A 26,322-nucleotide genomic window follows, 5' to 3' on the forward strand; every position below is an offset into this window, starting at 1 on the left:
AAACGGGCCCACACACTGGTTTGAGAACTGACATGCAAACACATAGCCCACCATGGAGTTGTGCTTTTATTTTCGGCTAAGAATTCACTTAATGTATATTCTAAGTTCTTTGACCACAGATATTTAATTCCGACATGACAAAAAATTTTAAACTTGTTAGATACTGTTACTTGAGGAGCAGCATAAGGGATAGACAAGCTTAAAACAACATTATGGCAACATTTGCATGGGATATTTAGAGATAAGAAGATTTGGTTATTATTGCTATACTATGCACTCACCAATTTTGCAGCATATACTATTTGTCCAGTATCACTCATTATCAGAGTAATCCATTATCAAACTCCTGGCCAAGCCTGCCTGCAAGAAAAGAAACGAATTCCAGCAATTCCTGAGATCTGGGGTTTTACAAGGGCTGGATGCAAACTGGCACGTTAGGAGTTCCATTGCTCTGTCCCATATCACTAATACCCAGGCATTTCTCATGTACTACATTGTGCTGGTCACACAAGGAACAAGAAGATGAATGTGAGGACACCAACAAAGAAGGTACACTTACTAAAAACAATTCCACGAGCCCTTTGACACAGGGCACAGAACTCTGCCCTTTGAGAGACCGTGGCTTGATTCCTAGCACTAACAGGGGAAAAATCCCAACACCTAACAAAGGAGGGATACACACTTGCCATGCAACACTAAGCTGCTGGCTAAGAGAATAACAGAGCTTTACGGAGTGGGAAGAAGCACCAGCACCACAGGACCCTGAGGGTGAAAACCGCAGAGAACATCTTGAGCGCTGTGGTGAGGGGGGCAGAGGAAAGCTAGAGGTGGCAAAAGCAAGGTCAAGAAGGGCAGCACAAGCCTGTATCAGAGAGCAGATCATGCCAACTCTGAAAGAATGTGACCTTATAAGCAGAAGATCTTAGGACTAGAAGGTGAAGTCTCCTCAATAACACGTTCGTATACCCAGAGCAGTTAATGAAAATGTGTATTCAGCAATTGAGGAAACACAGTATGAAATAAAACCATTCCAATTCAGATGCTGCTTACCTAAATGTCACGGCTGTGGCAAATTAATGAGAAACGGGGAAGAAAAAAATTCCTAGAGTGTTAGGATTATACATTGGAATCAAAAAAACCCTAAGAAAACACAAAATTTAAGATATTTAGATAACTGGGTAAAACATGATTGCACAAACATCTGAAGATACCTTTGTTTCTGTCTCCTTTTTTTCTAAACCCACAAACAAGGTTTTGGAGCAAAATATGAGAATACAGCACTGCCATTGGAACATTTGGCACCAACTTCTAAAAGCAAATCAGAAACCACCGAAACCATCAGTCTTTTTCCATTCTTTTTAACGTGACTTTTTAAGCCTTATAAAAAAAATACTGCTTATGAATGCAAACTGGAAACCCAAAATACATCAGAGACTACTGGCTGATGCAGGAGAAAGGGCAAAGAAAAGTTCTTTCCGAAGAACTTTTATTCATAACAATGAAAAAAGCATAGGAAACCAAACAGGTAAAAGCATAGTTTTCTGTTGAAACACCATCATATGTTGGTTTGTCATCGATGATGTTTAACTCATAAAACAACCTCAAATGTCTGTGGATCCATGGTTCATTTTGGGCTTATGATTTCTGAAAAGATGTCCTGCTGAATCTTTTTACAAACTATTAACATGCCAAAAAGTAGTCTGAAGTTGCCACATTCCTCTGTTATTAACAGATCAAACAGAAACCTTCATTGACACTCACCTGGAAACCAGCACCAATTGCTTTGTCTCATTCACCCGTTTTTTGAGAGAGTAATAAAAAGTGAACTATAAGAAATCTGAGTTGTATGTAATTCTATACAAACACTAGAGAGATAAAACAAAACATACAGGAATATTATTCTTCTAAAGTGATTAACATTAGATGTAATAACAGATCTCTGTCTTCAAACCAAAACAGTGATGTTGCACTGAAACACAGGCATTAATTAGGGTGTCTCAGCTGGGAGCAGCAAGAGGAAAAATTGGAAGTGACATCACCTTTAGAATTTCTGGTCTACTGTAACAAACAGAAGAAAGATAGGCAGACAGGTTCACAGGAAGCATGTTTTCATAAATAATTCCATATTATTATTTTAAACATTGGAAAAATACTGCTTTATTTTTAAATAAATAGGTAGAATCGAGGTAAAAAAATATTTTCAACTGGGAAGTATTTCCTTGAATTACCTACTTGCACCTACCATATGCTTTTGCTTTCCACACAACTACCATCAACAATACTTTCCAGGATGCAACTTTCGCTCACGGTATCTTTCCCTACAGGAAAGGGAACCAATATCTTCACGTTTCAGGTTACGTCAGGAGATGCCCAGCTGTTCTCCTGTGAGTACACAGGTGATGGGCACAAAGAGAACCACCCTGATGGAAAGGATGTATCATGTATGACAGCGGTTCTGCTTTGGACCTGAGCTAAGATACTGTTCTCACACCGCTCTGAGGCACCTGTTGGCAGGAGCTGTTCTTCCCAGACGGAGCAACCCTAGAGCTGTGGGAAGGGTGTAGAAAGTGGGAAAGCTCTTAATCCACTTCCTAAGATACCAACTATCCCCGGGCTCATTTTCCTTCTGTCCGTTTACTCTCAGGCAAAGTGCATAAACAGACATCCAAGAGACAGAGCGGTAGGACCGGTTTTCCGTCTGTTTTACTTTCTTCACAAAACACACTTCATCATCTGGGATGCCCTGTACAGGTTCAGAACATAGAGGTGTATAAATATAGTAGCTTATTTCCATTTGAATTATGAACAAAAACCTATAACCCAATTCAGACAGGCTAGTTAAATTGAGACTATTTCTAGCATTTTAACTGTTAACTACTGTCTCCTGCGATGGGATCCTTATTAGCAGAGCATTTTGAAAGAAAAAACCATCCCAATTCACCCGTCTCCTCTGGTCACTATTCATTATGCAAGCTGCTGCCTCATGCCTGGACATTATTATTGACAATGGGCAATATTCCACAGCATCAGCAAAAACTTTAAAACCAAAAAGCTACTGCTCATGTTCAGCACATAGTGTTATCAGTGACAGAGGAGCAATTCTACACCACCAGCTTTGCGGCGCTGCTGACTCTGCTGCCCTGCACCCTCCAGGCCCAAGCAATCCCAGTATTTATGACCAGATTGGTCTCTGACCCAGATACACTACTGATTATGAAGCTTTCATTTGGCAGGAGTAATTCTGACCTACTGTGCTAATAATTTTGCTGATGGGAACTAATTAACAACCAGACAGTCTACACACTCTCTTTAACCTAGCTGTTAACAAGCTCATAATGAAACTTCAATCAAGTCACACTGTGCCCTGGGTAAATAAATACGTGTACACGCACGCACGCACATATACACCCTGGAATGATGAATATAGTCCTATGTAACGAGTGAGGGTAAAAGTAAAACACGCTAAAGCACAGACTAAAGTGTCCTGTGTTTATGTGTGTCTCGTCATTGAGCAAGATAAGGAGGAGAAATAGAAGTTGCTGTATTTCTGCCTCCAGGGTATTTCATACAGGTCAATTCAGGACAATCCAAAGCAGACCTGAATCTCACAACTATGTAACTATAGCCCTTCTCTGCAATAGTGCATCGATGCTTTGAGAAACATACACTGAACTTTACCTAATTAAGTACCAAAACAACAAAAAAATGTTTATCAGATTACCTCAACGATTTGAAGTAATTCAACATCCTTAGTTACTGTTCAAACAGACTAACTTCGAAAGGGACTAGCCAGCTAACTTGGGTGCCTAGAGTGAAGGGTTGTGAATACTCACGTAGGACAGACTGGGTCTCTCATGCATCTCTAAACCAACGTTTGCATCCATTTAACGGTCAGTGTCACTGAGCTGACCCACCAGAAGTCATAACAGCCATGGTAAGGACTCGAAGAACAGAGCTAACTCTAAAAAACCCCAAATTTATCTCCAATTGTCTCAGATTGAAATTAAAAAAAAAAAAAAAAAAAAAAAGAGGGGGAAGGGAGGAGTACCACATGTAGTAAAACCACCCCAACATTCTATACAATACTCTAAGTAAACAGTAAATTCCTCCACACTCTGTATGCGCACAAGTGATGCACCAATGCGATCCCGTCAACCGTGAAAGCAGGGGAGAACAAAATCACTGTGTCAATCATCTCCTGCTAAAACACTTTGAGATTCAGAATGATCGAACTGAAAATAAACTTCGTGGATTTAAATCAATATATGCTGAAGGAAAGCATGCAGATTGACTGCTCTTCATTTCCCTTTGACTGTTTTGTGCTCCAGCATAGAAGCAGCAGTTGATGTCGTTCTAATGCAGCAAGTTCTGCAACAGCAGAAACTCTTAGGAAAACATTCCTAAATTAATTATGACATTTTAACTGATCAATGTCTACCAATTTTCGCCAAAGATAAGCATTTGTCTCTGGTTCTGTGAAATATTGATTACACGTACACTAAGGGTCCCGCACACCTTTAGGATAAAACTAAATAATTACACGACTTCTGTGAAAATAGAAGTCAGGCCTAAAACTTGTATTTTGTTCAGTCTAGTGCTTACAAACTGACAGTCTGGGTGACACTCTCCAAACAGACTTCTACACCACTGGTTTTCCTCCACCAGATTCACCAATACCAGAGTTAAGACACTTGGTTACATCATGTACTTTTACCTCCAAAAAAGAGCACTAGATTTAAACAATCTTAAATCAGGCTCTTTGACCTTTTCTGATTACTACTGCCCACTCAACCTTTTCAGGATGAATGGTGGGTATCTTTGTCCAAGACAGTTTATTCAGCAATCACGGTATTTCCTTTAAGTTAGATAAATTGAGCGGTCACTTAACAGGGAGAAAGGCCAACGTCAATTGCAGCAAAGGTCACTCAGTTCAGTTATCATGTACTGTATTAAAATGTCATCAGATCTGAACAGCAATTTCATCAATAATGCACCCAACTAGAATGACTATGAATGTCAGAAACCCTCCAAACCGCCCACCCGCCCTACGGTGGGCACAGAGCGGCTGGGGAGCTCGCACATCCCTCTAAGGCAGCGACAGCAGAGGCCACGGCAAAAACACCTGGAGGGAACACAGGTTCTCATCCACCAGTTTGGGGGAAAGGAGAGGGACCAGAAAGACACTAATGAGCTGATGCTGTACAGTGTCGTCTCTTCCACAGCACTATAAACACCGTCCCGTACGCTACAACTTGAAGAGTACGAACTCTTTCCTTGAAACCTGGACTTGAACCTTTGCATCACATGATTTTGGGTGCCCTTACGGTCACTCTGGGAATACTCGGCTCTTCCCAGTGCTCCGAAGTCACTGGTCAGTTCTGATGACTGCTTTCACAACCAGGAATTCACTGGAAACTTTAAATAAATAAATACAACGACTATCCAACCTCTGATAGAGAAAACGATTTCGTAACTATTTTGATCCAGTTGCTAACAAATTCCTAGGTGTTAAGAACAGCCTTTTAGCTTTCGTCATAACAACGTGTTTATATTGTTGAAAAAACGTTATTTCATTGTTTTAATGAAATTAAAATAGTTCAGCAACTCTAACAGTCACCATAAACGTGAAGAGTTCAAGCATGAAATGTTTCTGCAGTTCAGTCACTTATATTACAAGGAAACACGGTACATGTAAACTGACTCCATAAAGAGAGTTATCTATAGGGGTTTTTTAAAAGAAATACAATTAATTACCTCTACACGTGCAACTTTGCAAACTACAAGCAAGGTCTACACATTACAAAAAAGCCACACCGTGCTGTGCTTTTATTTTGCCTATAGAATTACGAACATGCAACTAAAATTACACTTGCTTTTAAACAATATCCATACTTAGATCCTTTTCATATTTTCAGATCAATCATAACCTAATTTTCAGACAATCAACTCTGAAAACAAATATGAAATGAATGCCTGAGCATTTGCAGCTGAAATCTACACTCTCTACTCTGGAGTCTGCAGAGTAACAGCTGCTCTTACATCCAATCGGGAAAGACAAGCAATACCATATGGCATATTTTTCTAATGCAGTTCAAAACACTGAATATCCAAAATACCATATTTAGGGGGAAGAAAAAGAGAGCTGAAATCCAACCATTACTAATAATTAGTCCACTCCATCACCAATAATTAGTCTACTTTCCTCTAAATTACTTTATTCCTAGCAGGCCCTGTCACCTATGATATTAAGGTCTAACTGTGCCATTTGATAGCCACATTTAAGCAAAGCAAAATTATTTACCATTAACAAATCCTTGCTTAGGGAAGATTGCCCAAACTAACAGAAAGAAAGGCTCATGTAAACTCTGTATTTTATGTTTAAGATGATTTTTACAATCACTTAATTACTTTTTTTCCCCCATTATATAAAACAATGTTATTTCTAAACACAGGGACCAGTCAAGAGAGTGTCATTTAAAGTTACGCCCCCAAGCAGGGACAACCAGCCATCATTCTCCTCTGGGAAACAAACAGCAGCAGATGTGTTGGAGAAGGAGAGATTACTTCAGGACATACAAAAACTGACAACACAGCTGAGTTTTTCCCTTCCAGTCTACGCTCAAAATCTATGCTGATGCAATTAAGGCTCATATTGTAAAGCATCACAGTATTAAAAGGAAACACTCAGAAAAATACGGGTTTGAAATGTTAGGTTTTCTCTGTTACCCAAAAACTTTGTTTCTAACAAAGCACAAAATACAAACTTTTAAAAAACCATCAGGAAGGAAGGTTACCCCACACTTTAAGAGGAGAAGCTAGCTCTGGTTGACAGCGATATGTATTTATAGAGATCACGATTTTCTCTCTGTATTCTGAGATGCAGCTATAACAACCTGTCACCAAATCCACTGGCGACAGAATGGCAGAATCCTCTTACTCTGACACAAAGAGAACACATTGTATGAAAACAATATGCAGATAAAGCAATAATAATAGTCGTGTGGGTTTCACTTGCAACCAACCATTGTATGGACAGCTTTAACATGTGTACTTCTGGAAAAAAAAAAAAAAAGCCAAAATGCCATTTAAGAACTTAGCATATAAATACACTAATTATTTTTTTTAAATATAATTTTGTGATGTTGTCATCATTCCTCAAGAATATATTTTTAGGTGGTTTCAAATGTTTATAAAATTGTTATCTTCAAGCAATAAAAACAGGGCACAATAGGTAACTAAGTTGAAAACCCCCATGAAAGAATCTCCATTTTTAATATATTTAAAGCAAAATAAAGAAGATTTGTGTTTCCTTATTTGTTCTCAGGTGCTCACCTTTTCTTACGAAAGGTTAAACAGAAATGAGTTGAGCTTCCCTTGAAAATTGTAAAGGGCTTTCGATATAAAATCGTATTTTTTATAAACGAGGATTTTAAATGACACTAAAAGTGAAGCACAACCACCCAAAACGATGGTGGTGCAAGCTGTAATCCACAGCAACACGTACTGCTCAAAAGAGCCCTCGATATAGCAACTTCGCCGACCAGGGTGAACCCATCTGTCCCACTATTAGTCCGTAGCTAAGAATGAAACAGATAAACTCCAAACCTTCAGTCTGCGTTTACTGATTAAAGATCAAGTCCAAGGCCATCTGCTAAGTTACAATAATCTGTCAGGATGTCAGAAATCCTGACACTGAGAAACAGGCAGCAAAGATCTTTCCGTGATGAAAACTACATTAAGTCATTCTATAGCATGACTGTAATGACATAGGTATTTCCAAGAGGCCACTTACTCTTAATCACCACAAAGTATTTAAGAATATTTTAAAACACAGAAGCACCAGGCTATGCTGGTGAAACGCATTCTTACAAGCTCATCAGGAATAGCAAAATAGACTCTAATAATCCGCAAACTAAGAAACCCTTAATTGCACTGGCCCAAGAAGAAACACTGCACTCCAAAATGCCTTACCCAATTTCTTGTTTGTAAACAAGCTACAAAACCGTCTGGTTAGCTACCGCGGATAGATGGATGGCACTGAAACTGCGGGCAGGCTTAGAGCAGAAAGAATGGTCATACATTCGTTTCACGTTTTGCTCAACCCTCTCTCCCTGCAGTAGAAAGATCGTTTGGCTTCCCACATTGTGCCGAAAAGCCACCTAAGGATACTAAACTGGAAAAATAAAGTCATCTTAAAACTTAACAAAGCCAAAGACTAACCAAAATTACCAAAAAATAACCACTTGCTCACTAATTCATCCAAAGGCATTGCACGTGCACGACCTTCAGAATTTAAGCGGGCATTGCTCTCATGCTGCTAGGAACAACTTCAGTATCTTCACCAGCACTGAAGACTGATGCATTATTATCAAGGCAGATAAAAGCAGAAGCTTGGAATCATACTGAATTGCCTCTCTCACCAGCAGCTACCATGCAGTAAATTTCAGTTTGAAAGCTTTTCCATTAAGTAGGTTTTTAAAACAATATATTCTCAGTTTGAAACTTTTCTTGAGGACAGTTATTTTTAAACACACATGACATTCTCTGCTTTGAAAATGGAATAGCAATGAAAAGCTTGTTTAAACACAAAACTGTTGCCAGGAGCCAAGCCAAGGGTACTCATCTACCAGACTTCAAAATGACAGGTATTGTATTTGAAAAGTTTAACTCTCAGAGATTGCTTTGCTATCACAAGGATTAAATTCCTTTTTGCTTGTACCGCATTGAAATTTAATGTTATTTTTTCCGCATAGCCAACGGACTCGGAGGTGGCAAGAACCACGTGAGTTCGCAGCATTTCTCATTACTTCAGTTCCACAGAAGACAACGGTCTTGGAAGATGCAAAAAGGAGACAGAAATGGGTTGGGCACGTAAACCAGAAGAACTCCTAAATAAGATCTTGAACCACCAACTACAAATGCATAGTAACTACAGGAACTAACAACAATTTACATTAAAATGTTCCCAACTGTCACCCAAAGACTACATCTTTCATTACAAAAATTAAAGTATGCCGAAACCACCGACGTTAAGCCAAAATTCACATACCTACAATGTTTAAGAAGCCCGCTTCTTAAAACTACATTGGCATTATGCTCAGAATCAAATCCATCGGGCACCCATCTTTCTGAAGGATAAAAGAGCAACCTTTTCTAAAAGTTCTTCCAAAACAAGAGGAAAAAGTGCCACCTAGCTCAATTCCATCTTCTGCTTCCCGTTCCTTTTAATCCAAGGGATTAGGTGTTATTCCTTAACTAAAGCACAAGGGCTAAGCTATCCAATAGCTAAGAATCTCCTGAAAAGGAGATCAGATCAAGACACGCATTTCATACTTTTTTTTTTTTCCAAAGTAGGTTTTTAACGTGGCTAGTTAAACATCGGGTATTTTGTTTGAATCTACGTGGTATCAGTGAAGGCAACTAAGGTAAATTCCTTTAAATAAAATGAAAAAGAAAACGGAAGCTCATAAGCTCCTGGAAAGCTGCTCCACAGGCCGCTCTCGCAGTTAGGTGTAATTCCAATGACACAGAAAGGAATAAAAGTTTAAGGATGCTTCCATGATGTGAAAAGCCCCATCACTGTCATCTATATTAAAGTTTAACTGGTATACCAAAGGAAATCTCAGTGCACCGAGCTGCACAAAGCTTAATACTTTAAGCAGAGGTACAACAAAATACATATTAAAGAAGAAAGACTAACTTTTAAGCATAAAATATAAATTAAAATGGCAAAAAGAAACATCTAGGAACTTCTCAGGGAGACTATTTCCCCCTTTTTATCCAATAAACAGGAAGCTGCATTTATAGATTTTTAATCCCTAGCCTTCATTTTCTAGGTAAAATTAAAAAAGACTAGTTAAATATCTTCTCTGTAGACACTTAAAAATTATTTTGGGGCAAAATACTGCTGGCCTTTCTACCTCACAACTCTTGTGCTCCAGAACTGATGTTCAGCATTTGCTGACGAGTTACCTTGACTCATGACATTAAAGTCACAGGAGCTAAAAGCATCTAAGGTTGGACACAGAAATCTTACTTTCTGAATGGAAAAACCCCACAGAAATACACTGATATGACCTGATAGTGAGAGAAAACATTTGCACTAAACGTCCTGCTAGAAAGATTCAGATTTACCTCTCTCTTGACCATGATAAAAAGGGAAAATTTACAGAATTATTAAATGAAATGGAATTGGGAAAAAACCCCAAAACATCCTGTTCAGATTGTGTAGATGTGTCATATGTTGCTTATTAAGCTTACACTAACAGTTTCTCACCTTCTTATGAAGGGAGGAAAAAGGTGTGATCTCTTATTTGACAATATGATGAGCACTACATATGACAAGGTGGCTCGTAGCCTGGGAAGTAGAGCACAGCAAACCACTGATGGCTTTACCCACTTCTTAATCTGGCATTCCAGGTCATCTCTGAGGCTGCAAGCAATAAAGAAACAGCAGCAAACGTCTTCTGAAGCACCAAATGTCTCCACGGAGCGCTGCTGAATATTAAAATCAAGTTCTGCATCGCCATCACGGTGTGACTGATATTCAGGGTTTGCAACTTACTCACCTCGAATATCATTAACAAAAGCATCCAAATGGTTCAGGCTTTTTCTTCAAATCTTAATCCGTCTTTCATAAAAACGCTTAGATGTTGACAGCATGAGATAAATCAGACTTTGTGTCTAATTTTTCTCTTTGGAAGCGCATTAATGCAACACCACAAAAAGGTGAACCACTATTTCTTGTTGCAGGTAGGGGCCTACGGCAGTAAGAGCCCATGGTTCTTCTCCAGGATCCTGAGCAGTTATTGAACAGGCAGCTGATATAGACCCAGGTCATGGGGACCAACATCTCATACAGCATCCATTAGCCCACCGAGGCAGAAAAGGGGTAGGATATGGAAGAGCTAATACAAGTCGTATGCGAAACTGGAACGGGGACCTAAAAACTATCATCTCTACAAACAAAAGCAAAACAAAAAAATACAGAGGATAGGTTTGAAAACTCATGAAAACCTCTGTATACACAAAAAAACTTACTGCATTTTAAAGAACTAGCATGAATGCTTCATATCTCATCTGACTATCTGTATGGCACCTAGAATTCAAAACATTTAAGGAAAGAGTGCACATCATACCGAACTGATACTGTATCACCCTGTGGTACCTGAGTCACCAGAAAAGGCCCTCCACTCGAATAATGTGCGTTTGTGGCTTTTGTCTTTGTGTACCGTTTTGGGTTTGTTTGGGTTTTTTTTTTTCTTAAAACAGGTTCCCCATGAAAAATCCCAACTTCCGTGTGCTCCATAACTTTATTAAATAAGTGATTAACAGTCAATTCAGTAATGGGAAAGTATATGTATTTGGGCAACGATCACATCTGAGAAGGAAGTAATTCTCAACCTGAAGTTAGAAGATAAAAGTCACATTAAACCAACTAGAGTAACCGTTACGTAAATGGCAGAGACTCTGCTGCCTGGCGCAACACTAATAGGTTGATTTATCAAGAAAGATTAGAGTTCGCTACGCGCAGTTCAGCTAAGTGATAGCTGGGGGGCACGACAAGTGACGAATACTCTTCTTGAGTAATCTACTCATGAAGGGGAAAAAAAAAAAGGATTACAGAAAAAGGCAAACTAGCAATAAAAGAGCGCGACACGCAGACAATGGTGTAGCCTTTCAATTACAGTGATAGAAATCCTACTGCTTAAAATATTTACAATAAATATAAAGCAGCGCTTAGGAAAGATGTGGCAAATTGTGAAGAAAGAAGAGAGAAGGGGTAATTATTCAGCCTCATTAAATTTTTCATCAGAAGCAGCAAACTATCATAGTTTGAACATTTCCTTTTTCATTAGAGTGCTTTTTAATATTGACATCCAACCAATTATGTTCAAACTAATTCCCAGAATACTGCGAGAATGTAGATACTTTCAGAAGTTTTTTCCAGATTAATGAACTGCATTATTTTTTCATTAGAAGCTGCAGTGTGCTCCGAGACATACAAAGTGCGGAACAAAAAAACACCCTGAATAGAACATATTCTCCAAAAAGCCCTTGGCTTTCTTAATGAGCTTCTATCTTGAGGGAGCCTGCTTCATCTTTACTTTAAAATTCAAAACCAAAAGCAACACTACTACTTCAAATGGACTCCGAGTTTATAGCCAGCCGCAGCAAATTAGATGAACTCTCTGTCTGTAAGCTCCAGACTCAGGTGAAGTGATAGAACACAAAAGTAATTTTTATTTTTTTTTAAATTGCCGTGCTATCTTTGATGTTCTACACTCCAATTTTTATGTTTGGGTTGTTTTTTTTTTTTTCCCCCAATTCATTAATCTGTTTTCCCCATCTAGATTAAACTACTTCGACAGCATTCTGAAGGTTCAGCAAGCCTTGGCAAACGATAACTCATTTCTTTTTAAATACTTCCAATGAAAAAAAGAAAGTTAACAAAAAGGCAGTGTATTATCTGATTCATTATACAGAAACCAGGGCATCTTTGTTTTATGGCTTCTTAATACATTTTGTCCTTCCTTTCCAAAATAACTCTGCAAACATTTACATAAAAGGTGGTGAAAGTCTGTCTTGAATTGAAAAGAAACTGCAACACTGAATTGCGTTAGCGACTAATACAGGCATCACAAGACTGAAAACTCAGTTTTTTGCTCTTCCCTTTAATATTTTATCTCTAATTAAGTTGCACCTTCTCTTCACCTCAAGTTCTCCTTAAATCTATATTTTGTTAATGAATGCCTGCCTCTAGGAGTGCTACTCACCAGGATCCTCTCAGGGGAATTACAGACTGGATTCCACTCATAGTATAACAATAATAAACTTTCTGGAAAACAGTGTTTTATTCGCTGAGCAAATACATTCAGAAAGGTATGGGCATATATTGAAGATTGCCTTTAATTTACTAAACCAGCAAGGTTATTAGTTCAGAAGATCTGTACACAACCTTTGTAAGAGACACAGAAGCTACTATAGAAGCAAATGATCTACTACCACCTTTCTTACAATGGCTTACACCCAAACCAGCATCTACATACAAACAGTAACAATACATCACTTACTCTGAGACACAGGTTCACTGTTGCATCTGTTTCTAATTTAATAATAATATGGAAGATTTCTCATCAATATGAGCACACCTATATTCTAGTTCTTAAATGAGTGGTGAAGATATTATGTAAGCAACAGATTTTTATCATTTTAACAGACTTTTTTTCTTTTTTTTCTGTTTGCACGGCAGTAATTTTTAGTTCACTGAATTGTTACTTCATTTCCGATCAGCAATGTCCCTTTATATGTGAGGTTTCAGAAAAACATACCTATTTCGGAAAACCTACTTCTGCATCCAAAAGGTAAAATCTTCACTACCCAGTTTTAGCTTTTGTTTTGGACCCTGATCTTAAAGACTATCACTTCAGTGTTAGGAGAGAAACTAAGCAGTATAGTGCTCAGAAGAAAGGATGAAGCATGACAGCTAGCAAATTCAGTATTTTCAAGGGAAGGCATTTACTACACAACATCTTCAGAGCAATAAAATGAACTTCTTGCAAGGTTAAGGTAAGAAAAAAAAAAGATAAAAACGAAGTTACCTCAAATAATAAGTTATGTTATACCCATATAACAAAATCATAAATTTAGAGTTACTTCCATTACACATAAATGGTAGTACATCTGATAAAGTAGCTTAACTCCGTACTATGACAAAAGAACCAAGACTCAGTTATAATCAGCACATCCACTCATCATCTTGATTTATTCTATAAAGCTTTTAAAGTATATTAAACACAGAGGAGAAAAATGAAATATTTACCACTAGTAAATACAAAAATCACCTACACAAATCTGCCACGCTATGCACTTCGCAGAATTCCAGAGAACTCACTTTCCTGCAGCACAGCCCATAGACTTCTCCTGCGCCTCTCTACAAAGACATGGAAGTACAATACAGAACACAACCTGAATTTCCCAGCTTTACAATTCAGGCACCCAAACTGCTCCCAAGGTGTTGACATCCACGTATCAAGTTGAAATATGGAGAGCCACAAGTCATTCATCCACGTCAAGTTAAAGACTACAAATCTTCCTCGTGTGCTCAGTCGCTTTGTCACTCTCCTTCCTCTTCCTTTCGCTACCTTCTGCCTGGCACCAAGCACGTCTTACAGGAACGAGTTGGTCTTCCCAATGCTGCTCTCCAAAAAGCAACGCTGGCTGTGAATTTCATTTAGGGTTAACAAAAGAGGTGGTTTCAATGACAGCCTTCAAAGTATGACTCTTAAAAACAGCAAGCTAAGCAGCAGCAGCAAAGCTGGAATTTCTTAAAGTGGTATATGAGAAAAATACACTTCTGTTATTAGATGTGACCACAAAGTCAAGCTGTGCTACTGTTTTACTCAGATACTGAAGGCCTAGGTAACCTCCTGGTTTATGTATTTTAAGGTAGCACCTTTGGATCCACAGAGCATTATTCAGGAAGGCTTTAAGACCATCACATCTGTATCACACATGCAAGCACGCACACGCAGGTCATGTATTGTTGGGACTGTCATACAACAATAGCTTCCAGACAGATCCATCAGAAAATTCACATTCGTTACAAAATTTCCTTACCTGTTCACAGAGCGCTTCCCACCTTCTCTCAGCCCCCTGAGTTTTTCAATCTCACAATCTACCGTGAATATTTGTGTTCAACAGAAAATAGCTGCTGGTTGCTTGCCCCATGCTTCCACTCATGATAACTACTTTCTTCCCGTTTCCCAAATTTCCTAATCTCTTCCTTGACATCCATTTTTGCTTGCACATGGCAAGTACTTCAAGTGGGCTAAAGTGCTGATTTCTTGGGAACTGCATGACAACTTATCAAAAACCTGCAAGTCTCCAAGATGCCTCTGTTTTGTTTTTGCACAGAGACCTACAGAAAACTGCACTCACACACATGTCCCTGTACACAAGAGGAAACAGATTCCCAGTATTACCATCACAAACCACTGCACAGCTGAGACTGGATTCAAGATCCAGCCTCTTTACTACCTTCTAATGGCTTTTTTTTTTAAAAAAAATAAGGGTTGTGTTCCCTGTCGCAAGATGTAGCAGTCTTACTGTTGCTGTAACGGCTTTTACCCTCTTCCTCCACCTCTTCCCCTAATCCAGGCATTATTTTGACTGAAAAATCACAAGCAAATCAAGTAAAGCAGAATAAAACAGGACAAAATTCATCACAATGTACACACTTGATTCAACCAGTCAGTAGAAAACTGCAAAACAATCAAAACTTTACATAGCACAAGTGATCTTTTAGGATCATCAAGCACATTCATATCAAATTCAAAACAAGAGTTTTGCTACACGGAAATAGAAGGAGAGATGTGTCTACACTTAGCCCATACCCAGGGCTAAACTACACCAGTTGCTCTGTCACCCAACAACCCCTCACCAGTTGGGAAGGGGGATCAGGAAAAGGAGAGCAGACCCGTGGGTTGAAGTGAAAACAGATTTAATGACAGAGCACCAACACCAACAGAGGCGCACAGAGTTATCCTCAGCCCAGGGGATGTGCAGCAGTCACAACCGACAGGAGCGCAGTCCTCAGGAGCAGGGAGAGAAGAAACTCCAGGAGAAACACCACCAAAGACCACCCTTCCTCACCAAACCTTCCCCCTTTAGAACGACCATGACAGGATGGGATGGGCGACCCCTGCAGCTCACTCAGGGCAGCTTGGGTGGCTTGACCTGCCCAGCGTGGCTGGGCTGGGATTCTCTCCCAGCCAAACCAGGACAGCGCTACTGCCAAATCTGTGAATGTGGAAATGCTAAGGAACATTTAAAAACATTCCTCTTACTACTGAATACATTTTCTCCCAACAATGCATTTTGGAACTATTACACAGACAAACCTGCTTCCAAGATTTTTCATAAGACTGTTTTCCTTCGAAAATAATTTTCTCCTATATTATCCTCTGGTACAGCGTCTTGGTATCAGCTATTCGAACTATTTTTGGCACTTAAAATCATTCGAATGTTCCTTTAGAATGTTAATAATTTATCTTTGCATCTTTGTAAACAGCATCTCTAACAAGTCTTAATTATGTGATTTTGTACAAAGCCGGAACCCCAGCAACTGAAGAGAATTCAATTGTGCTAGGCACTGTACAAGCACAAGTCATTATAAAACAATCTCTCTCTGTTCTATTCTTTATTTCTCTAATGGCTTAGTGGTAAAATAGCTATTCCCCAGCACCCATAAGGAGAGTTATATTATTGTTCACTAATACAAACATTTCATTTTGCATAATACAGGAGGTAGAAAGTAATAACGTACCTCATTAAGAAATTTCTCATTGGATTAGCAGATGTCATCAATCTTTAAAATGTTTAAGTATGTCTCATTACATCAGAAACCATTTCATATTAATATCCTCAAACTCACTTTATGCAATATAACCAGTCTACACAAAACAGTTACTTATTATCTCTCTCCCTCCCTCTCTCTCTCTCTCAAAATACCTGTGGAAAATTCTTCCTGGTATTTGGACATTTGGAAGCTCGCTGTGTTTCCAGCAACACTGTTCACTGCTGCACTTGGGCCAGCCAATAAGGGCTGAATCTAACGCCACTCCACCCCTGAAACCACGCAAATATATCAGGTTTTCCTTCTCTATTCCACAGACATAAAAACACCGAAAACAACCTTGGCAATGCTCACAAAACACAGTCAGTGAATTTAAAAAAAAAAAAAAAAAAACAACAGCTACTGTGCCCTACTGACAACTTCCAGAAATGGCAGCCGCACCAAAATGCACAGCGCTAATTAATGCTGAGAACGTGCTGATCGCTACAATAAATGCCTGTTGGGTTTGGTGTGAAATCCCAGACACGTTCAACACTGCACAGCATTCATAGGAAAGTGGTAAACAATGGGATTTCTAGGAGAGACTAATTTGTGCTAGTGGGAGCAAAACTGCTTACGCCAACTTATGTTTGACTGAGATTTAAGATCCCATGCAATACAGTTATTTTAGTTGTGATCACTTAGGGAAACTTTTACCAAATCAGGCGCTTTTTTAGGGTTTCCAGATATGTTCCTCGCACCTAATTCTTCTATTATTCTACTAAGTCCGTATATTTTTTCTGCCTCAGTAGACCAAAACAGACATAAAAAGAATGAAGAAACCAAATTTATAAGTAGAACCCAAGTCAATGTTGCTGCTGTCTCCAACTGTAGGCTCTGCCAGCCCATTGCCTCCTCTGTGGCTCCACACAAAACATCCAGATCTTCAAGTTCTGCCAGTCTGAATTTAAACGTACCTTTACCCACCTAAGGAACCCCCCCCCTTTTTTTTTTTTTTCAGCTTCACTAGGCTAAGAAAGAGAAACGCAGATTTTGACTGGACATACATCCCAAAAAGGGTCTCCCAGCCCCATTCCATGGAGAAGACTGGTTTGCGGACAGAAAACAGAGCACACAGGAATACTAGATAAGAAAAAAAGACATATATATATATATATATATATATATATATATATAAAATGAAGCAAGTTGGCAATGCAGGAAAGGACCTTCAATAACCAGCATAAATATATGTATTGTCCTGAACCCCAGAAATCACTTTCTCAGCTATCATACATAGTTTAATGCGCAATTTAATTTATACCATGGCAAATTTTACCTCAAAGTAGAGATTACTGCTTGTCTTTGAGAATATGAGCCTTTATCTTACAGGAATTGGGCTTTCTATTAAATCTGGAGTTACTGTGTTAAAAGACACACACTTCTGACCAACTGAGTGGATGGACACGATAAAAGAAGACAGCAACGTCAAGTGGAGCTGGGAACTGTGAAGTTAAACTCTGGTCTATAAGATATTAATAAACTGAATTAATCCAACACTGGATTAATCCAAGACTGATGAGCCTCCAGAACAACACAACCCACAGCTTTCAAAGTATTCTCTCCATTCAGCATCCCTACAAGCTGAGGGATTCAGCTGATCCAGTTAGCATAAGCACTCCAGGGCACTTGCTAAAAAAAAAAATCCAGACATTCTCAGCTACCAGTACAATGTGATCAACTACCATTTTCCACTTCTCTGACAGCTTCAAAATGCTATCCTACAAGTGAAGTCAACCATTAGCTCAGAGAACATTACTTGTTTATCTCAACTAGAGGCTCATCATATCAGCCACACTTTTATCTATTTTTCTATTTCAGATATGGCAAAGTAACTGCATAAGGAAAAGAATTTCAGTGGCAACATTTTCCTCTAAACATTTAGATATCGACTCTGATTTTGTTAAATAAGGACAGATCACTAAAAAACATTTATAAATAATTTCCTTAAAGCATCTCTGCCAAGTGTTTTGTTGCCAGGCTGCACTAAAAACCTTTTGCATTAATCAAAGACTTAATAATTGCCTTGCGCAATTTCTGTCGAATAAAAAAATCTGAAAGGATTATTTTATACATGAGGGCAAAGAGCAAGAGTGATCAACATGCCTAATGAAAATGAGTATTTCCTTGTTCAAGTCACAGATAGACAAGCCCCATTTGACCACATAAAAGACAGATTTAACTGGGAGGCTGACAGTAAACAGTGTGGTTGCTTAGACCCACATTACAGAATGCAATAGATGTGATAAATTCTAACTAATTAATATGAATTTATGCAGGGCGTATGTAACCAACACTTAACCATGCCCAGTCCTGGAGGACCATTTTATTTTAAATCAATGAGGTAACAGTAAACCACCTTTAGCACATTTTTCTTGAATATTTTTTATTCTTTGAAAAGAATATGAAATGCGGCTTTTACTAATAATCCTTTTATCTCACCCTGTAACTGAAGACCTGAGAATCAAAAAGATGAATCCCGAGAAACACCTTTTACATTGACAGTTTAAAAGTCTCGACACCTCTCTCTCCTTCCTCAAGGATGCGTAGGTACCAGCTCAAGTTCACCACACCACAACCAGAGCTCTATTTTCCCTTGAAGAGGTCCTCATTGCCCTCTTTCATCGTCATGTGAGAATTCCCTTCCTGACAGTCGGGCCTCAAGTTGAAACACCTTTTCTCATTTACCATTTTCCCCAGGTCTTCACATCTAATCTGCCTCTTCCGATCATTTCCTCATAATCTCTTTAAAATCAGGAGTTTTCTATTTACCGACATAGGCTCATCTGTCTCCAGTCTCAAGCTGTGCTTCCTGCAAAAATTCTTCACTCTGGTTCTGAAAAAAACAAAACTGAAACCAACCTGCTATACGATGGAACAGCTTCAACAAACAAGCTGCCACAACCCTTGACAGGTAAGTGCTTTAATCAGGGGGCTGGTTAGGTAATTTTTCTCTCTCCCTCTTCCCTTGTGATCATTCCTGTCAGTGCACATTTAAGCACATTTTGAAATGCCTGCTGGACTGCCGGTCCTAGGAAGGACTTCTGCCCCTCTCAGGCATTAATATGAGATAGGAACGCTCAGTCCTGTGAAAATAGGGACAGTCCTAGGGATGCACATAGGGAAAACAAAATAAGGACATTTTATTTAGTAATTTTATGTTTGTGAGCCACCAAAGGTGGAATTTCAGGAATTAAAGGAGGAATTTCAGACAAAGTATCGGAAAGTTTCCCTCTCTCCAACTCCACTTGTGGCACTGCACTTCTTATAATAGATTTTGGCCTTGGAAGATGTAAAAAAATGTAAAACCTGACAAGGATGCAATGGTACAGAGGCTGTGTTTGTTCCACACCATGGGTAAGTGGGAAACCAAGAGGTTAAAAATTGGAAGGGGGTTGAGACCCAAGTTCATCTCGAGCACTGAAGAAGCATGGTTTGGTTACAAGATCCCACAGTAACACCTTGAAACGGCAAAAATAAATTGTTGAGAGGCTCTTCAGGTGAAGTAGGAGGCCTTGGCACAGTCCTGTTCCCAAGGCAATGGAACAAGGGAAAACCATGTGGAGATGCTGCTGCCTTTCTGAAAAAGCTCACAAGGAGGTTGAGGAGAGCTCTTGGGCTGCAGAGCTTGCAAGACCCCTCTGGGCCCACTGGAAACCAGTCGGCACGCTGCTTCCATTCAGGGCCCCCAAGAGTACATGAGATGTCCTGTGTGTCTCCTGCACCCATATCACCACCTTTCCTCTGATTCTCCACTGCCTCAAACGTTGACCAAGTTATTATCTAAGGACCAATTCTCCCATACTGAGACACGGCATAAAAACATAGATACTTAAGCGTTGTCTTCCAGAAACAAAGACTTTTTCCTCTTTCATTTTAAAAAGGCACCGTTACCTATGGAAAGTCTATTTCAAGTCTTTGTAAAGTTCTTTGCAAAAAGAAGGGGAAAACATCCAACCGCAATTGTTATACCGAAGACCAAGTCTTGGTATCGCACAACAGCAGATGGCTCAAATAATTCAGCAGAGCTATACTGATCTATACTATCTGAGATCTGATCAATAGTCTTTAAAACAGACAATGATGGTAAAGTCACTGCCTCCCGGATTTTTTCTTATGACTTTTTTTGTTCCAGAGACGTCAATCCAACGCTGCGGCTTCCACTTCAAGAGCGTAACGTGCATTACTCCAAACTGTCAGAAGAAGCAATTTTACAGTGTGATCAAACCTTGCCAATTTTGTGCAGCTCTTCAGTAATTATATTAGTACCTGTAGGAAGGCATTACACCCAATACTGACAGCACATCACAGATCACTGTGTCGGTCGATTTAACAAAAACAAACGAAGCTCGGGGTAGAAAGAAGGAAAGGAGAGTTCTGATGGGGCAAGAAATGCCTATGGTTAGGCAGCTGTGCCTAGAAGTGGTATATACATAGGGCCTGTATCATGAAATGAGCTGAATTAAAATACACATCTTGTTTTGGAAGAGCGACAACTGTGCGGCAGTCTTTATTTAGGAATCAGCAGTTCCTCACATTGTTCACCCCAAAACTTACAGATAACATCAAAATATTCATAAAGATTATAAGCTGTTATTGAACATGAAAATTTCACTTTAAAAATAAAAGAAACCAGACAATAACATTTAACAAAAGTTAACACAAGCAGTTTTTCCTGAATTGTGACACATAGATTATTTTTTTTGGTGTGCATATATAGAAACAATAAGGCTTCATAATAGTTAAGGTAGAATACGAGCGAAACTTAAAACCTTTCAGGAACTCACAGAAGTTCAGTGTAGCAGTGTAGAGCCTGAACCAAACCACTATTCATTGCAAATGAAGCCAGTGGACTCAGAGAAGGGCAATCGCTGACGAACAAAACAGCTCATTCAAAAATTCTTTCAGCTTCAAAAGCCCAATGCTCAGCAGTGCGTGTCCTCCTCACACCAGCGGAATCACCACCCCTTAATACTGCAACTTCTGTTCTAGGAGTTGCTATAAACTGCTGTTTTCTACCTCAAATCATCAAGCAGGCAGACACCATGACTCAATTCTGGGAATCCAGCTGTATCATCACTCTGTTGTGAAGAGCCACAGATGGAGACTTTGCTTTAGTTTATGTTAAAGAAACCAGATGGCTTTCCCAGCGACCACACAAAATGAACCAGCCGTGTATTTGTATCTAGAAAAAAATCCATACACCAGGTCTCCATGGTATGGAATGAGAATGTTTGCCAAGAAACTCAGTGTCCAGTACTAGCTGCTAGTACCTATGACCAACTATGTTCATCTAAACGCCATCCAAAAGACAGAAGGTCCATCAAAACCACCATAATTGCAACATAAATACGCAAACACCCATTCTCACAAGAGATCAAAAAAGTTACAGAAGCCAAAACTTCAAAGCTGTTTCAGTTGGAGAAGTAGAAATGCCCAGTGATGGCCTCGATACCACACAGGACGGTGGAGATTAAAAAAGGAACCCTGGAGATCTTTTAGTTCAATCTCCCTGCCCACAGCAGGTTGTTCACGACATTGTCCATGCTGAATCAAAGACAATTAAGCCCCCAAATGCTTAACCTCGGTATTACAAACACCTCAGATTTCGATGGTAGTAGACAGGGGGATGGTAACAGAAAAACTCATGACCCCTGAAAGGTTTTCATAGGTTGGAAGTGAACAGCTGAAATTTGAATTAGAAGATTGTTCCCGCCCCACCTCCCAAAACAAACAAAAAAAAAACAACCCACATAAAACAAATACAAATCCCTAAAAAAAAAGAAATAAGGAAACTGTACCAGATACCACAATTGTTATTTTACGGGAGAAAGAATGCCTCAACTGAAACCTCACAAACCTGCTGATTATTGTCAAGGGCATGCAGTGAACCAGTACAGACGACATGGAGCAGTATACACCAAGACATGATTTCAAAAATCTTTAGAAATGAAAACCAGACACACATGCAAGTCATAAACAGCACTTACAACAGCTGACAGCAGACTAAATCCAATACAGAAATAGCATGTTTCTCAAGAAATGGACACAACGGGTCCCAAAAGGCATATAATCGAGCTGATTTCCTAGACACAGTCTTAGCCACACATTCCTCTGATCAATTCCTTCACAGAAGGAAAAGAAAATACCATCTGAGCTGGATGAGCTCACTACTGCTCAGATTTATTATTCCCTCTGATACTTCAGCTGAACTTTATACACCTCATGCTAGACAGCCCTTCAGATCACTGACCAGCGATTCTCCTAGCTCACTTTCCAGAACCTCCCACAAGGAGGAGGGAGAAAACAGCAAAACTCAAGAAACAGCTAAGAAAAAAAAGAGTGTGAAGATTTCATTAGAAGCCATACACAGACGCAGCACCTTATTCACTGCATCTTGCCATTCGTTGTTTGGAAAGAGCCACTCTGACTTGGTTTTCACCATGTTACCCTCAAATCGCTGAGGTTATGATACCAAAATCTGTACAGTGAACATGCTTATTCTGTTCCTTATTGCAGGCAAAACAGAGGAGAGAGGTCACAGAAGAAAAGCTGAAGGGAAGAACTAGCTCTTCATCAGGCAACGTAGTTAGATCCTACCTGTTCTAAACACAAGTTTCTTAAGAGTGGCCTTTGTCAGGAAGGGAGGAAAGGGGGAGAAAACAAAAGCCAACCCAGTTCCCTTCCTGATCTTTTAACTGACATGACCTCAGAGCACGTGTACGATATGCAAAGCAAGCAGAGTTAAGTCCACAGCAAATCGTGCATGTTTGTAAGTATCAGTTAGCTAGAGTTGTGATTATTGTCAACCTATGGTACTATTTTAACACTTTGAAATGCAATCTGTTAAAGCGTTAAATGGAGACATAATATAATGATGGAGAGTTTATTTTCCTGATGCCTAGCAACTTAGGGTAAATGTACAATGCTGTATGGAAGTGCTATATTATTACTGTGCTTTTGCATAAACCTCTGCATGTATTTTATCTCTTTTTAAGTGTGTGATGAGCATTTACAAAACTGTAATGGGACTGAAAGCTATGTTTTGAATTTGTGAATGGTTCAAAAGAAAAAAAAAAGAAGTCATTGTGCAAGCCATCCTTCAGTCAGAAGTGAAAGTTGCAAAGGATTTTCCCTTCTTCAGATTTCTCTTTCTAGTGCTATTGGAAAGCTTGTCTTCTTGTTTAAATGAATTTCCTTTTAATCTCCTCGCTGAGCTGCTGGATGGATGGAGCCTCTTAAAAAATTCAGGATATCACTGTAATTGTAAATTGATCTGCTTCTGTGGCAGAAGGCTGGGGCCCTCCATCCAGGAAAGAAACTGCCTTCTCAAAGTTGTTTTTCAGACAAACAATTAATTTGCTCGCTCTCTTACTACTATATTATCCTTTAATGGAAAAGCAGTTTTTAAACAAAACTGCTACTTTTTGGATCGTTTTGTTCCTGGCAACGTATAGGGAAGAACGCCAACTGCCGAAGCCAATGTGAAATATTTACTGGCTTAACATGTTTTGATTGCCTAAAGGAGACTTTGACTCTGCTTACACGGAACTAAAACTGCACCTAGACCACCAAAATGCACATATTCATCACTCCTACAGCTCTGAATTAATGTAATATATTAACAGACACAGGAAAATTCCCGACTGATTTTTAATGCAAAGTTAAGGTTGGAACACTGTTATGACTATGCAATCTTTAAAACAGACACGTAACTCATTAGTATCAAAGTAGGGGAAATTATCTGTCTGGTGTGGTGCTGAATCCACATAGCCTATTTGCCTTTGGCTCTTTGGTTATGAGAGCTGGCATCACTTGGATTATTTCACCTAATCCATCATTAGCTTTCACGTGTCCTATATACTGTGCAACAAACCTAAATTTAACAAACCCAACTCCCCATCAATTACCACGCTGAATATATTACATGTCAGCACAGAGCACAAAGATTAGACATGCTGAATTACATCTTTCTTTGTGAAAAGTCAGTATTTTTAAAGCACTGTTAATGTGGCTGACTCCAATTGCAACAAATGTTCCTTCCCATTGTGGACAGGCACTAATGCCTTGACCTCTGCTATTTACACCCAACACAGAGCTGGTAAACAAAATGAAAAACCTCAGAAGACACAGAAAATACATAAGAGATGCCAGCCAACAGTGCCACAGAGTCACAAATGCGGGGTTTTTAATTGCCATATTTGCTTGGCTGGTGGAATCCTGGAAGATGACCTCATTTTTTTTTTTTTTCCCCCTATAATCCTGCAAGTAAACATTAGTAATTTAGATTTAACGTTCTCTCCCCACATACACAAAGCACACAAAAAGGTTATTACTCACAACACAAAAAGAAACACCCTGCTGTTGTGTTAACACAGCCTCCTCACTTACCGGTCTTCCACAAATACACCGATGAAGTTTGAAATTCACTTTGTGCACCAGCGTCCCAGGCTCCCAGCAGCAGCAGCAGCCCAAGAACTCCCACGCACCGGGCTGGCACGGTGGAAACCCCTGGCCCACGGCAGAAAGCAGCTCTCCCCTCGCTCAACCCCATGCCTCCAGCAGCCCGCTGCCGCCTCCAAAACCCCAGCAGCACCACCACGAAACCTTCTTCGAAACACTACTCCCCTCTTCAGAATTTCTTCCCGGGGAGATGGGGACTGGCAACCTCTCTCCCGCTATTGTGCATGGCAGTTGAAAAGGAAAAACTGTTTAACACCAGGGAACAATAGAGTCCTTGCTCGCTCTGGCTGCTGCAGCGGTGGCTGCTGCTAGTATGGTTGCTGCTCTACGCTCTTCCATTCAGCGGGTAGTAGCAGTTTTCCATCAGCTCCAAGCCAGACAGCAGTCCGCAGGGGGCTCCGGCTGACTGAGCAGGTTATCTTGCTCTGGGAGGCAGCAGCAGTCATTTACACCAGCTGGAGAGAGTGAGAGATAGAGAGAAAGAGGGATGAGGAGAAACACAAATAGCCCCGCGCGGTAATCTCGACGCAGAGAGCGACTGCGAAAGGCTGGCTTCCCAGCCACGTCTCTCTCCCCGGAATATCCCAAATGATACGTATTAAGAAGAAAAGGAGAAATCATCATCAGACATGCTTCAGAAACACAAGTCGTACAACCAGAACCAATATAACCGGGACGATAGATATTAATTAAGGGAGCAGCAGACATTTGTCCTGATAACAATGCGTACGCTGCATTAACCGTTTTGTAAACAGCAAAAAATAAGTGATTACACATATGTTAAATAGACAATTAAGACCTGATGAAGGGAAAGGGAAAAAAATGCAGGGGAAAAAAAAAAAAAAAAAAAGAAGAAAAACTACTAACTTGCCTTGCATATTTATAAAATCTGTTTCAGGTAATAACATATAGCTGTCTGCTGTGAGGAGGGATGAATATATGTATGTGATAACGTGTACGTATGTGTAAGCACATCACCTCCGTGGTAGATGAAGTGTGCATGTAATATATAATGCAAGATAACATCCTTTCCCATCCAGCAAGTATGTACACATATACACATGCATAAATGTCAACTGTGTAATTTAAAATAATTTGAAGATCAAGTTATCAATCATTTTTAAACCATACACCGGGTTTTACATATGAAAGTATTCAGGATACATTAGGCTGTCATGATGATACGAAAACGTGGAGAGAGACAAAGCTTTTTAAACAGAGATCTTTATCTCTCCCACCCACTACCCAGTGAACAGATGCATTAACAAGCCGAAAGACTGGGCTTCGGACACCTATAAACTGAGAAGCAAATGAGGAATTTTCAAGAAAACTGCTATGATATTCAAAAAGTTTCAGTAAAAATGCAAAGGGCTACAAAAATACACAGTAAGAGCACGGGACCCAGCGTATGAAAATGATGGAGCTATTGTTGTTTAAAGAAGAAACCTTCAGTCAACCTCTCT

At 39.5% G+C, this 26,322-nt stretch overlaps 1 protein-coding gene across 1 annotated transcript in view; it reads right to left on the reverse strand.

Annotated features, from left to right (window-relative positions):
• THSD7A (thrombospondin type 1 domain containing 7A) overlaps positions 1–24,950 on the reverse strand; it is a 199,314-nt gene extending 174,364 nt beyond the window's left edge. Inside the window, exon 1 of the mRNA XM_086467984.1 lies at positions 24,788–24,950. Coding sequence (XP_086324110.1) covers positions 24,788–24,950 — 163 coding nt within the window. The remainder of the gene's footprint in view (positions 1–24,787) is intronic.
• Between the last annotated feature and the right edge of the window lie 1,372 nt (positions 24,951–26,322).

Source organism: Leptosomus discolor, chromosome 7 (assembly GCF_034619465.1).
Source record: "Leptosomus discolor isolate bLepDis1 chromosome 7, bLepDis1.hap2, whole genome shotgun sequence".
In the NCBI taxonomy this organism is placed as follows: Eukaryota; Metazoa; Chordata; class Aves; order Leptosomiformes; family Leptosomidae; genus Leptosomus; species Leptosomus discolor.